The sequence below is a fragment of the Podarcis gaigeae genome, assembly GCF_964106915.1.
Source record: "Podarcis gaigeae genome assembly, chromosome: 12".
Classification (NCBI taxonomy): Eukaryota; Metazoa; Chordata; class Lepidosauria; order Squamata; family Lacertidae; genus Podarcis; species Podarcis gaigeae.
In genome coordinates this window covers 38,638,671-38,652,300 of record NC_139688.1, presented here as the reverse complement: position 1 = coordinate 38,652,300, position 13,630 = coordinate 38,638,671, and the positions used below count along the sequence as shown (strand labels likewise).

General features: G+C 44.9%; 1 protein-coding gene across 1 annotated transcript in view; it reads left to right on the top strand.

Moving 5' to 3' along the window:
- The first annotated feature begins 201 nt into the window (after positions 1-201).
- The window catches only part of ANKRD28 (ankyrin repeat domain 28), an 86,391-nt gene continuing 72,962 nt past the window's right edge, over positions 202-13,630 (top strand). The window contains exon 1 of the mRNA XM_083705594.1: positions 202-642. Within this exon, the coding sequence (XP_083561720.1) occupies positions 616-642 (27 nt within the window). The 5' untranslated portion in view covers positions 202-615. The remainder of the gene's footprint in view (positions 643-13,630) is intronic.

Here is a 13,630-nt window from a genome sequence, read left to right as displayed (position 1 = left end):
AGAAGCCACTGGCACATCTTTCGCGCCCAGCGCGCGCACTCTGTCTCTCTCTTTCTCTGTGCCGACCCTCCTCTCTCCCTCACCTTCATTCCTGCCAATCACACGCGCACTCCAACCCGCACACGCCAACCTGCCTTCCAATCAGCCTCGGCGCTCGCCGCGCCGCGCCCCGCGCCCAATCACCGCCGCCATTTGGTGGTGAGTGACGGGCGTCGCGACCCTCATCGGGAGGGCGTTAGGGAGAAGAAAGGGGAGGGGCGGATCAAATCGACTCTCTCTCCGTGCCACATTATACCCTTTAGTGAAAGGGCAAGATTGAAAGAGATACTCTGTGTGTTTTAGCGGACAGGAGTGGAAGAGGAGAGGGGGCGGGGCGAAGAGGTACCTCACGCTCTCGCCCCCGCCCGGCCCCATCCGCGCGCCTCGCAGCAGAGGCAGCCGCCGCCGCGCCAGGAGGCGGGGGCGTGGCCGTGGGCGTGTCCTGCCGAGCACGGGCTGAGCGGCCCAGGCGCTGAGGAGGCGGGGCTGCCGAGGGAAGGAGTCGTTGGCGGCGGCGAGGAATAGCAGCGGTGGCCCGTGAGGAGGCGGGGTAGTAGTAGCGGCGGCGGCCTCGCCATGGTTTTCCTCAAACTACGCGAGCAGGTGGGTGCCTCAAGCGCGGCGGCTGCGTTCCCTTCGCCGCCCTCAGCCTTAACGTTTTCTGAGGGGGCGAATCCCCCTCTTTGGTGAGGGTGACAGGCTGGGGGACGGGAGAGGCACTATGGCGGCATTAGGGACGGACGGAGGTGGGTGGGTGGGGATGGCGTGGCCCCGCCGTGGCCCTCTCTCTTTCTCAAAGGCTTCCGGCGTGGTGGTGACAGGGTGCGTGTGTGGCTGAGGGAATACGGGCCGGAGGGCGTTGCTTCGCCCCCTCCCCCCGTGCGCGCGTGTGTGGCGGCAGTGTGCGCGCCCGCCTGCTAGGAAACAGCGGGGGGGAGTGGTGTTGCTGCTGCTGCTGCTCACTACTCCCCACCCCCTTTCCCCTTTACCTCCTGGTACCTCCTGGCTCCTCCTCCTCCTTTCCCAGGTTACTCTATGGCTCAGGCCTAACAGGTGGCAGCGAGTCGTTTTTCCTCTCCACCCCCCCCCCACACCGCCACATTCCTCCTCCTTTCCCGGTATACTCGTGTGCTGAGAGCCGCCCCCCCCCCACAGGCACATGCACGCACGCCCCCTTTATTATGCCGTACGGCTCTGCTCGCCAGCTCCCTGCACACACACACACACACACACACACACACGGTGTATAAAGGTGCAAGCAGACAACACACACACACACATCTCTATATCTATATATGCATTTCGGCCTTCTGTGCTTGCACCTTTATGTACTCCTGCAGGCGGCTGCGCAGATTGGACAAAGTGGTACCCCTTTGCCCTACATGGCCGTGGCTGAAACTGTGCTGGGAGCACTACGAAGAGCCCTGGTGGGTCTCAGAGCAAAGGTCCGCCTCCCCCCCCCCACTCTGTTCCAGTGGGGGCCAACTAGGGGTCTCTGGGAATGCTCCTAATGGGAGCTTGTTCTATTTCTGACATAAAAAAGGGTTTCTTCCATCCCAGTGTCCGATATCGGAGGACCCCCGCCACAAGGAACCATTTAATTTAACATGGACAGTCTGATATCACTCGGTGTTGTACATGTATCTAAGGGGCTCAAATAACATACTGGCGTGCCTTCCAGCCTGATCTATTTAAAATGATACTCATCCTTCTCTCTAGCACTCATGCCCTTAACTCTCTCATATCCTAGTCCATTTTAATATTACATTTGTGGCCCATCACTCAAAGGCCTTGATTTCGTGTGGCTTACTAAGGCCCGTTTCATTTTGTTTTCATCGCAACTCCCTGAGAGAGATCTGGCTGGCTAAAATTTAGTGACTTGTGCTGTCTACACACTATACCTTTAAAACACATGCTTTCCCACAAAGAATTTTCAGCACTGTAGTTTAAGGGCTGGTGGGAATTCTGAGGAGTAAACTACAGTGCCCAGAATTCCTTGAGGGTAGGAGTGTGCTTTAAAGGTATACTGTGTGTACACAGCCTTGGCTGTTTTGTGTTGACTTTTGTGGATGAGTAAAGACCTGAACCCAGTCTTCCCTGTTGCTAAGCCAGCATTAATCACCACACTCACTTCTGCCACAACAACCATATCTGCTTCTATAGTTTCCATTTGCAGAACAATATAATTCTATATTCATTTCCTTAGCTGATGTATGAAGGTCAGAAAGATCCAAATTTTGCAGTGTTTAAGTGTCTGCTTGTCTTTCTCTGCCTCCCATTAATGTACCTTTTGTAAAGTTTTTTCCTCAGAAGTTCTTTGCTACTGGGAAACATCGGCTTGGGTTTTTTCTTGTTAGATTGTAGACTCGTATCTAGATAGATTTGCTACATAGCAAAGATTTTCATTTATCACAGCCATGCTTTTACTGCGTATCTCATCACCTCCTTTTCTAGCCTTGACTTGTTGAATGTTGGCTTGCTTATTCAAAGTTGTTACAGCCTTCTGGCCTGATTGCTATATTGCCTTTTAATCTGTAAAATACATGTTTGCAGTATACTGGGGCTCTTTCTAACACTATTCTGCTGATGAACATTTGCTTAGAATATTCCAAGATCTGCTTAATGGTAGGTTTTTGACTTGCTGTTTATAATTCTCTCCCCCCCCCCCCACTGTTGTGCAATACACATCCTTACTCATAGGCACGAGAAGTACTTAAATTATGGAAAAGCTCCATTGCACACTATTTATGTCTACTCATTTCTTCACTGTGTTCTTATTAGCTAAAATCTTATACATATATTTATGGATTTAGAAACCTAAATCTATTTTCATGTTAATGTGCCAATGTAGTGGTAGTGGACGAATTAGTCCCATTTGGACGGGGGTGGGGGTGGGATAGAAAATATATCAAATTAAACATGAGGTCAGTATAGATTTTAGCCTAATAACTTCATATACTGAAAACTGTAATGCGAGCTTTGGAGGTTCAATGGTGCAGGTAATCAAACCCTGAGGAGTGGGAGGACCTTGGGGAGTTTGATCTGTGTCTCTCATTACCTACCTTCCAGACACTCCTCCCATAACTTTTCCAGCTGGTGAGCCACCTGTGGCACTTCCTCCTGTTATATAGGAGCCTTCGTTCCCCTCCACAGGAAGCAACTTGGACTAAATCTGATGCTGTGCTGGAACCTGCCCTGCCTCTACCACTAGGATACGAGAAGCCAGCATGCACAAACCTCACTTTGCCAGCCCACTAAAAGGAGTACCTATTTGCTTGGGACTCCAGCTGCCTTCCAAACTATATTCTGTGCTCGCCCCGTCCTTCAAAAGAAAGGTGCAGGGGCATGTGGCTTTCTGGTTCAGCATCTTAGCCCGCAAACTAGCCATGTCTTCCACCTCTCATGTAACTGCTAATCCTTGCAATTTTTGATGTGTCTTTTCTACCATTCTAAACTGAATGCCTTTGGCAAAACTGGAGTCATGAGTTCCAGCTCTGCATCGGTTGGGGAGAGCCAGGACAAATGCATAGTATTGTACTTCCTGAACTTGTTCATTTCACAAAAAGCCAAACATTAAACAGTAGGATGGAAGAAACCACCTGAAGTGCTGTTAAGGTACTTGGTGATTGGAACAGCAAAATTCCTGGTATGAAATGGGTATTGGAACTTGTTAACAATTTGATGCCATAGTGTAGGTGTAGATCTCTCTTGGAAGAGTTGACTTACACACTGGACAATGGGTTCAATTGAAAGTAGCAATAAGGAGATTGCTCTGTCCGCAAAAGCATTTCTGCTCCCTGATGGAATTATCTTCCTTCTCTCCCTGCATGCCATTTTGGGGATCTCTTGACCCCTTAGAACTGATTTGAGGGGTGTAAGGGAGGAGTTGTCAGGGGGTGGCCCTGTTGCACTAGTGGGACTCGTTTCACTGGAACCAGCTAGCACAAGTATTTACAGTGGTACCTCGGGTTACAGACGCTTCAGGTTACAGACTCCGCTAACCCAGAAATAGTACCTCGGGTTAAGAACTTTGCTTCAGGATGAGGACAGAAATTGCGCAGCGGCGGTGTGGCGGCAGCGGGAGGCCCCATTAGCTAAAGTGGTGCTTCAGGTTAAGAACGGACCTCTGGAACGAATTAAGTTCTTAACCTGAGGTACCACTGTAGTTGAATACAGCCGAATTATTTATTTAAATAATTTGTAAACTGCCCACTATTCAACAATACCATGATGCAAAAAAGAAATAAAAAAAGATTTGTAAAGGTGCAGGAGCCTTGTGAGGAAATGAATGTGGCAACTGTACAGAGGAATGGTTGGATGCATACTATCCATTGTTGCTGGTCTGCATTGCACTGGGAATCTTGTTGAAAAGCTGCCTCAAAAGAGCCTAAAAAGACACAGGGACTGCAGTGCATAATGCTTGCCAGCTCCATAGGTGGTAATGAGCAACTGAGAGAAAGTGGTTCCAGCTCCGTTCTTATTTCTCAGCCATACTCTCCATACTCTTCTTCTGTTAGGAGAAGGACGGAGGGTTGAGAAAATGGTCACTCATTTTTAATAGGAAGTTGATAGATGTGATGATGATGATGATGCATGCTTTTATAGCAGTCTTCATTTGAACCTGTGCATCCCCAGAGCAGAATAAGAAAGTCATTTTGGGTGTTTGTGTCTTGGGGCCCTGGGAAAGTGTATCTATCTATAAGCAGGGCTTTTTTTCAGCTGGAACTCTCCAGAACTCAGTTCCAGCACCTCTCTGGCACCATTGCTATTATAAGAGAACAAGGGAGGCATTCATGGTGAGCTCCAGCACCTCTTTTTCTAGAAAAATAGCACTGCCTATAAGGGTTCTATACTTATACAGGTGGCGACCATTTTGTATGCGTTCAATTGGTGCGCTTCTGGCAGAGTGGGGGGTTTTTGGCCCCGGAATAGGGTTGGAATGGGGCGGGGGCGGGGTAGGCTTATGGTAGGTTTACACGTGCTCCACTAATGCATACGATGATCCAGAATGCAACTCCCATGGGGAGATGCCTGTATAGTAAATTTCTAGCTTGCACTTCATCACTGATCTTAGAGGGAGTTACAAATGATAAAAACCTCTAAGCTCTTAAGCAAGTCAGTATAACCTCTTAAAGGATATATTACAGAGTGCTTAATTGCTGAAGGATTAATTGAGTTCTGTTCTGCTATAAAAGCCTGGATGAATAGGTACATTTTCAGTTGGTATCAAAAAGCAAAGTGAGCAATATGTTGTTATATTCGGAGGCTGAGCTTATGCAAAATGCTCTGTCATCAAGGGCCCTTTCCTTATCTTTCCTATTACCAGTATTCTACCTCTTGTGCTCTTGATGTAAAAGGTGGTTAGACTGATACATGCATCCTTATAATTTTAACTATGCATTCCGTGTCAGGGGTTTATATGTTGGCAGTAGTCTGCCATGATTCTTTGCAGGATAAGTTAGAATCCTGTCCTGTTTGTAGAAGTAGAGTGGGAGGAAATGGGACCAGTGTTTGCTTTCTTGAAAAGTAGCCGATGGACTTGCAAGAAACTTTAATTTAATTAAACTTTAAGTTTAAATGTAAACTTTAGTTCTCCTTTCTATATACTAGTTATACTGTACATTTGTATGGACTGGGAGTTGATTTTTGTTGATCTTTGAAAGCATGGAAGCAGTTAATGCATAAACTCTAGAATTCAGGGGGCTGAGAATTTCTGTTTTGGGTGGTTTCATGCTCTATTGTTATGACTTCAAGTTCTCTTTCCCTTCCCACATTCAGTCTGCAGCAGGGGTGTCAAACATAAATGTGTTGCAAGACTAAATTCCTTGCTCAGGAGCTACACCCAGAATTTTGCAACAGAAATATCAGTTTCACCTGCTTCCAACCACTTAGACATTTTTCTTCAAAAAACACACTAAAAAGACTTCTTGCTTCTTAAAACACTTATAGCATGAATACAAGCAAAATGTGTCTATATAAACAGAATTGTCTTGCTTTGTCCTCAAGAATTAAGCTGCAGTAAAGTAGCTGCCTTGAAGATCAAATATTTTCCACCCATCATCCCACAAAAGTTAGGCTTCTGTCAATGCTGTGTGAGAAATGAGTATTCATACTCATATTCCACATCCCCAGATTATCACCAGCACTTAGGGTTAGAACAGGGGTCGGCAAGGCTTACTGGGCATGAGCCGGATCACTCCCGCGGAGATCCTCCGTGGGCTGGACTGGCATAGTGCAACGCTGAAAATTGCATCTGTGCATGTCTGTGGTGCTGGAAATCGCTTCTGAGCATGCCCAGATGCCAAAAATTGTGTCTGCGCAGAAGCGATTTCTGGTGTCTGGGCATGCGCAGAAGCAATTTCTGGAGCCACAGAAGAGAGTCACTGCGCTGCGCTGGTTTAGTGCAGCGCACGGGAACTCGCCGAGCGGACAGCTCGGTTCGGGGGCAACTCATGGGCCGGTTAAGCAATCCTCATGGGCCGCTTATGATCCATTGGCCTTAGGTTGCTGACCTCTGGTTTAGAAGGTTACAGTAAGTAGAACTCAAAATTGGCAGAATTCCCCTGAAAAGGCTATAAATGCTTTGCCCTATGCCTTCCTCACTTGCTTTAGGATTTCCTTTTTGCAGTAGTACACCCCCTTGTACTGCTAGGTTCTGTATGCCATGGGTGGTGTATGCAATGGCCTGATCTGGTTTTCCTTGGTGGCCAGACCCCGTCTTTCACTGGTGGCAGCACTGCCACTTGGGAGATAAAGTGTGCAGAGCTCCAGCAATTGTGATTTCTCATAACTGACACTGAGCAAAGGGGTTTCCAGTCTCTCCACCCAGTCCAGTGGCATAGTGGGTATGCAAATGTACCCTCCCCCATCTAATTGATCATCTGATAAGTGGGAGAGGGAGCAATTGTCTTTCTAATCACAGCAGTTTTTCTCCCTGCCACTGTCTCCTGGATTTCTGTAGGGTGGAATTGTAGTGTTGGAATGGACTAACTCCCTGGTCATCCAACCTCTGCTTAAAAACCTCCAGGGAAGGAATGTACGCCACCTCTTGTGAGACTGTTGCACAGTCGAACAGCTCTTACTGTCAGAAAGTTGTTCTCATGTTTAATCAGAATCTCCTTTCTTGTAACTTGGATCCATTGGTCCTAGCCTTCAGAGAGGAGATAACAAGCTTGCTTCATGCTCCATGTGATAGCCTTATAGATGGCTATCCTATTTCTCTCAGTCTCCCCTTTACCAGGCTCATGAGGAGAAGAGATCAAAAGCTTCCAATTTTGGTTTTGAATGAACATTGTTGCATAATACATCCACACTTGGAAACTCTAGTTTATTCTAACTGGTTACTGCAAGAAAACCAGAATGAAGTATTAGTTTCAGATGCAACAGACAGTTGCAACAAACTACAGTTTGATTAACTGGGGCCATGTGAGCCCCAGGTTTACTGTGGCAGGTCTGCTAATGCTAAACCATGGGTGGTGATCCTTTTTTTTCTGTTGAGGACTGCATCTTCTTGGTGGTAATCTGTTGGAGGCTGTTTGCTGGTAGTGAGTGGGATTGCTGCCAGGTGTAGGCATGGCCTGAGCCAAAAATAGGTAGAGCCATCCATTTTCTCTCTTATGCTCCTCACCATGCAGGCTGCTCAGAGTGGAACAGATTGCTTTTATAGTAGGTCTGAACTAATTACTCGGAATGGAATTTCCCTCCTTCCATGATTCCATCCATTTTGCTTTGCCCTCCTTTCCTTTATGAGTTTTCGTTAGTATAATGAAACTAGGTTGCAGGTTACAGGTTGTACACCTGAGTGCTAAATCATGATCTGAACCTGGACCACTATGTCCTTATAGCCCATTTCTACCAGCACATCTTCACTTGGTCGCAGTTGGCCAATAGCCAGGTTCAAAATGCCCCTGTCTAATTTTGAACACCTGTCTAAAATCTACGTGTAACTGTGGAATAGGATCATCCACTGTTTGGGACTGCTTTGTTTTCAGTGTGCTGATGGCATTCAGCTCTATCTCTCCTGTTAATCTTCAGGCAGTGAGTCAGTGGATGTGTTGAATTGATGCCTGGCTTCATTAGTGGACTGGATGAAGGCCAGTTAACTGAAGCTCAATCCTGACAAGACAATGATGCTGTTAGTAGCTGGTTCTTCTTACTGCATGAGGTTGTGCTCCCCCTGAAGGAGTAGATTTGTAGTTTGTGGGTTCTCCTGCATCTTATCACTGCTTTCTATTCCTTAATCACAAGGATGCTGGCCTGGTATGCATTACCAAGATAGGGGAGCATATCTTACCCAGCAGCATCAACCCAGGCTAGAGGGTCTGGGAGCTGGGGCTGCTGTGAGTGCTCTGATGGAAGACTTTTGGTGGTTCCCCAAACCACTGATATTCAGCTGGCCATCAGAAAGGACCATTTGTTTAGTGTGGCAGACCCTGCCCGGTGGAACTCCCTACCAGCAGCCGTTGGTGACAGCCATCCTTACTTTCATTAAGACATCTCTTTGAAGACTTTCATATTTGGACAGGCCTTTGCAACATCAACTTCCTTTTTAATCCTGTCATAATTTATTGATGTTTTAAATTATGCTTATGGATATCGTTTTTGATGTTGTATTCCACCTTGCTATATTTTTTATTGAAAGTGTGACTTATAAATTCATTCATATATATAAGAACACAAACTTTGGACTTGAGGGCATGCTTTTTCTGCTTTAGAGCTCCTTTGCCTTCAATGTATGCTTCAATGTATGCTTTATTAGTCAAGGTAACCATGAGAATTACCATAATCTTACGTAGCATGCCTATTGTTGAAAGTCACAACACTTATGGTCTTTCTATTAAGCTTTAGCTGTGGTAATATGATACTTACACATTCTAACCTTGGCAAGTGGAACAGAGCCAATCCAGCTTTTCTGCCTGCTCGAGAAACTTGTTTTATTTTACTTCTATAAAACCACCACCAACAATTTTGAGGGCGTCTCCCTCTTCACACCTTCTGTTTTTCAAGTTGTGCTTTTAAAATGTGCTCATGACCAAAATTTGTATGTGTGTATATGTAGCTGTGCATAGGATACTGGTACATTCTAGGGAACAGAGATCATATCCTCTGTGCCTATTTGGTTTCAGTGGGCTTATGGCATGCTGGATTTCTGAGCCCTACCCCCTTTTTAAATGGTTAGAGTTATGTGACTTCACTTGCATTCCATTGAAATCATTGTGGGAAGTTAAATCATGACTAATTTAAGTCCCACTGATTTCATTGAACTAAGTACAGCTTAGTCTGGAGCTAGTCCTTTATCTGCTGTGCTCTTTCTCTGTTTTTATTTTTAATCTTGCTGTTACTGTTTTTAAATTGCATTGATTGAGCACCATCTTGGGCATTCTCACCTTGATGCCATGTTAAATTTCAATTTGCATAATATATGGTGATTGTAATGTTTTCCAGTTGTAAATAACCTGTATTACATTTCAAAAGTTTGAGTTTTAGCTTTAGTTGGTAACAGTATAAAGTTATTTAAATTGTATTCACATTGCAATAATTGTATGCTGCTTTACATTACTATACATAGGTTAACACCTCCTTCATTGCAGTAAATTCAATGCATATGGCATAATTTTTGTTGTTGCATCATGCAGAATGCATTTGTATTTATTGATAAACTTAATGCTTGATTCTAAATGGTAGTAATTATAAAGGAAGTTTTCTTGTCCCTTTTCAATATGGCTTTTTGGAGCTTTTATATAGCTATTTTAACTGGAGAGTCAAACCAATGAATGCTTTTGTTTGGTTCCAATTTGATTTTGAGTGAAGTTGCTGTGATTCAAGGCAGTAAGGGTTTCAGCGGCTAGTTCAGAACACTTCTGGAGCTGGTTGAGTCTGGTTCACATAGGAAAGTAAATACAATTCACACTACAATGCTATTTCACTAAGTGGAGTGGTACAATTAGTTAAAAGCCATAACCGACAAGTACTTTGAAGTATGCATTAAAAAACCTAGAACATCCAGTATCATAATCATAACATGCTCTTATTTTGTACTATTTTGCTTCCTGCTTCATAACCCTTTAAGAAGACAGAGCTTAAGCCAAGACAAAGACAAAAAATATGTGAAAAACTGTACCTTCCTCATTCATTCTGAATGGGGCAGTGAATGTGCTACTTAAAAAAAAAGTTGAACCCTTATTCTGAACTGGTAACCCGCTTTTTAAGCAAAGGGTACAAGTTCCACAAACTTTCAAATAGTCTTCACATTCAGGAAAAAGCAGTGGTTTAATGTGGTCTTTCCTGCACATAAGAACACCTTTTATCAGTTTTATCATGATACAAAAAACTGTTTTAAAAGAGTAGAGGTGTGTGTAGTTACTTGCTTCAGATGCAGTTCACATAAGGGTATATTAAAGACTGTATCAATATTGGTTTGTGCTGTACTGTATATATCCTGGAGAGCTTCATAAACATGCAGTTGCCAGTGGCATCGCTATTATAGCCTAGTGACCATTTGCTTGAGCACTTTGTAAGGTAAGGACAGATATTGTCTCTAGGGTTCAGAGGCACCTGAAAACAAGATGACTTACTAGTGAGCGGGGTGAATTTGATTTAAATCAAATCGATTTAAATCATGATTTAAATCACTAGTCAGTAAGACTTGATTTTTTTATTTTTTTTACAGAAAGACGCATTCTTGCTGGTATAATCTTAATATTTACAACCAGATGAAGGTTTCATTTTTGGAATAATAAATTTTCAGAATAGTTATATCAAAAATTACTGATTTGGTTATACTATTAGAAATACATTGACAGATAATTATAAAATTATTGTGAGGTTTAGTAAGTTAACTGTTTATATTTGGGCAACTTTTCTGCTGTACTTTATTGGAAGGAGAAAAATAATCATTTCCTTAATAACAATTTAAACAATTTATTTAACTAAAACAATAACATTATAGCATGTGTATCCATGTTTGTTAACTGATGTGGTTAAACAATTTTTTAAAAAAACAACAACCTTAGATTGAGTTTTAGCCCACATGAAAAACTTAAAACAAACCCTTATTTCCTAATGAATAGCCCTTGGACCAGGGGTCCACAAACTAAGGTCCGCGGATTGGATGCGGCCTGCCGGGCTCGTTAATCTGGCCCCCGAACCTTACAGACCCTGCCGCCCGCTCGGTCAGTCCCCGTGCTAAACTGGCGCAGCACGGAGGCCTCGCTGCAGGTGGAAGCTCCTGCAGCCCATCAGAAGCTGCAGACGCCTCTGGGCAGGTGGCAGCGCTGGCGTGGCCTCTGCAGCCACGCTGGTGCGGCCTCTGCACTGCGGCCTCCTCCTGCCGCTTGGCTCTTCCCGCTAGGCCGCCTCAACGGGAAGGAAGGGGCCTTACCCAGAGGTGGGAAGAAGTGGTTGAGCGGGAAGAGCCGAGCGGGAGGAAGCGGCGGCGGCACGGAGGCTGCCTCCGCTGCCCAGGCCAGTGGCATGGGCTCTGTGCCCCGCCGAAACACAGGACGATGCTGACACTGTCGAAGAAGAGGTGGTGTGAGTGGCGTCGGCGGGGGAGTTCCTTTTCGGGGGGGTCCTTTCGGGAGGTGCTTTTGGGAGAGGGTGGAACTGGTCCCCCACAATGTCTGAGGGACAGGGGACTGGCCCCCTCCTGAAAAAGTTTGCTGACCCCTGCTTTGGACTATAATGCAATGCCCTTTCCACCTGGCCTAGGGGACGGGACCCAGACTTGCCAGCTCTACTAAACAGGCTCTTGAGGCCGGAGGAACATCGCTTGGCTATTGTTTTATTGATTTATTGGTTTAATATTCTATAAACCGCTTTGAGATTTTTATTAAAAATATAATTCGGTATAGAAATTTTAAAAATAAAATAATAATAATAACAGCGTAACCTTAATAGAAAACTATCTTTAGAAAGATTTTCCCTCCAAAAGCATTTTATTTTAAAAATCCAATTTAAATAAAAAATTCTGATTTAAATAAAAAACAACCAATTTAAATATTTAAGATTTTTTTAAAAATTAAAATCATTGTTTTTTAATCCACCCTGCTAATGAGTGCTTCTGAAGCTTATTGTGATGTTTGGGATAAGATCCTGCTCTTCCCTTGAGCTCTCCATGTGGGAAGGAAGATAGGGTTGGCAGAAGCCACAGATAACAGCTAATTAGTAAATTCAACCACTGTTTGCTCTTGCCCAGGGTTCCCTGAAGCATATATAAGTGAATGCTGGCATAGGTATAGGATGGAAATATGTACAGATCATCTCCTTGCCTGACACCCAATGCTGTGGGTAATCAGAGGACTGGCTGTGAGCTCTTTAGCCAGGCAATGATGTAGCTCAATTCCAAGTTGATTCAGAACACATCCACAAACAGGACTTTACTACAGATGATGGAGCTAAACTGGCATGAATCACTGAGTGGGCAGTGGGGTCTTGACCCAGCTTTGCCCACTTTGTACTTGATACAGCACCAGCCTAAGTTAGGCGTGTGGTGTATCAGACTTGCTGTGGTCCACAAAACTGCTTTTTTATTCATCAGGAAACTTCTCTACCCCGAGACAGGCTATTAGGGCCTTTATCTGATGCTTGGCCAGCAAGACAGACTGGGGATGCTGTTGGTGTACTGCCCACCCTGCTGAGCTGGCAGAGATGTCCCAAATCTGGTGTCATGGAATCCCAGGACATTGATTGTGGGGAACTTCAATATCCACACCAAGGTTGCCTTGACTGGGCTGGCTTTTGGACTTTGTGATCTCCAGGACAACCAGGGGGCTGTCTCATTGGACACAGGGTAGGCCATACCCTTTATTTAGTCTCTGCCTCGGGATGTGACGGCATGGTTTGGATATTGGGATGGGGGCATTAAAATTATCTACCCCATTGTCATTGGCTGCACTATCTGAATTAGTTTGGAGGGGAGGGAGATTCATTAAGATGATCTGTCTCTGAGTACTTATGGAAATTGGTGGATTCCTCAATATGATGGGAACTTTTCCAGTGGCCAAAGTTCACTATGGAATAGTGAGGCCTGATGGGTTCTCAGCATAACTGGTCCTTGGTGTCCTCTCTGGCACTGTGAAGCCCAGGTTGCTTCCTGAATATATGAGGGAACTCAGGGCAACTAAACAGACTCGGTGACTACTAGAGTGCAAATTGCATAAGGCTCAGTGTAAAGACAACCAGTCAGATCATGTATCCACAGCAGGGACCAGAGGAGAAATGACTGCTGGGAGGAGCGCAAAAAGTGGCCAACCATTACCTATGGGGAGCCTGCCTGCAAGTTTGACATGAGCGCCACTGCATTCTACCTACCAGCAATTCTAGCAGATCTATCCTTGTTCTAGAATACATCGTACTCTGATTAATTGAAGGCCAATTTTTATATTTATAAGGATTTGTGGTGAATGAATGAGAAATACAGTGGTACCTCAGTTTTCAAACATGCCTTGGAAGTTGAACATGCCATGCGGCTTCCACTGAGTGCAAGATCCTGAGGCCTAGCTATTGTCGGCTATTGAGTCTTCAGTTTTCGAACGTTTCAGAACTCGAATGGTCTTCCGGAACGGATTACGCTTGAAAACCGAGGTATCAC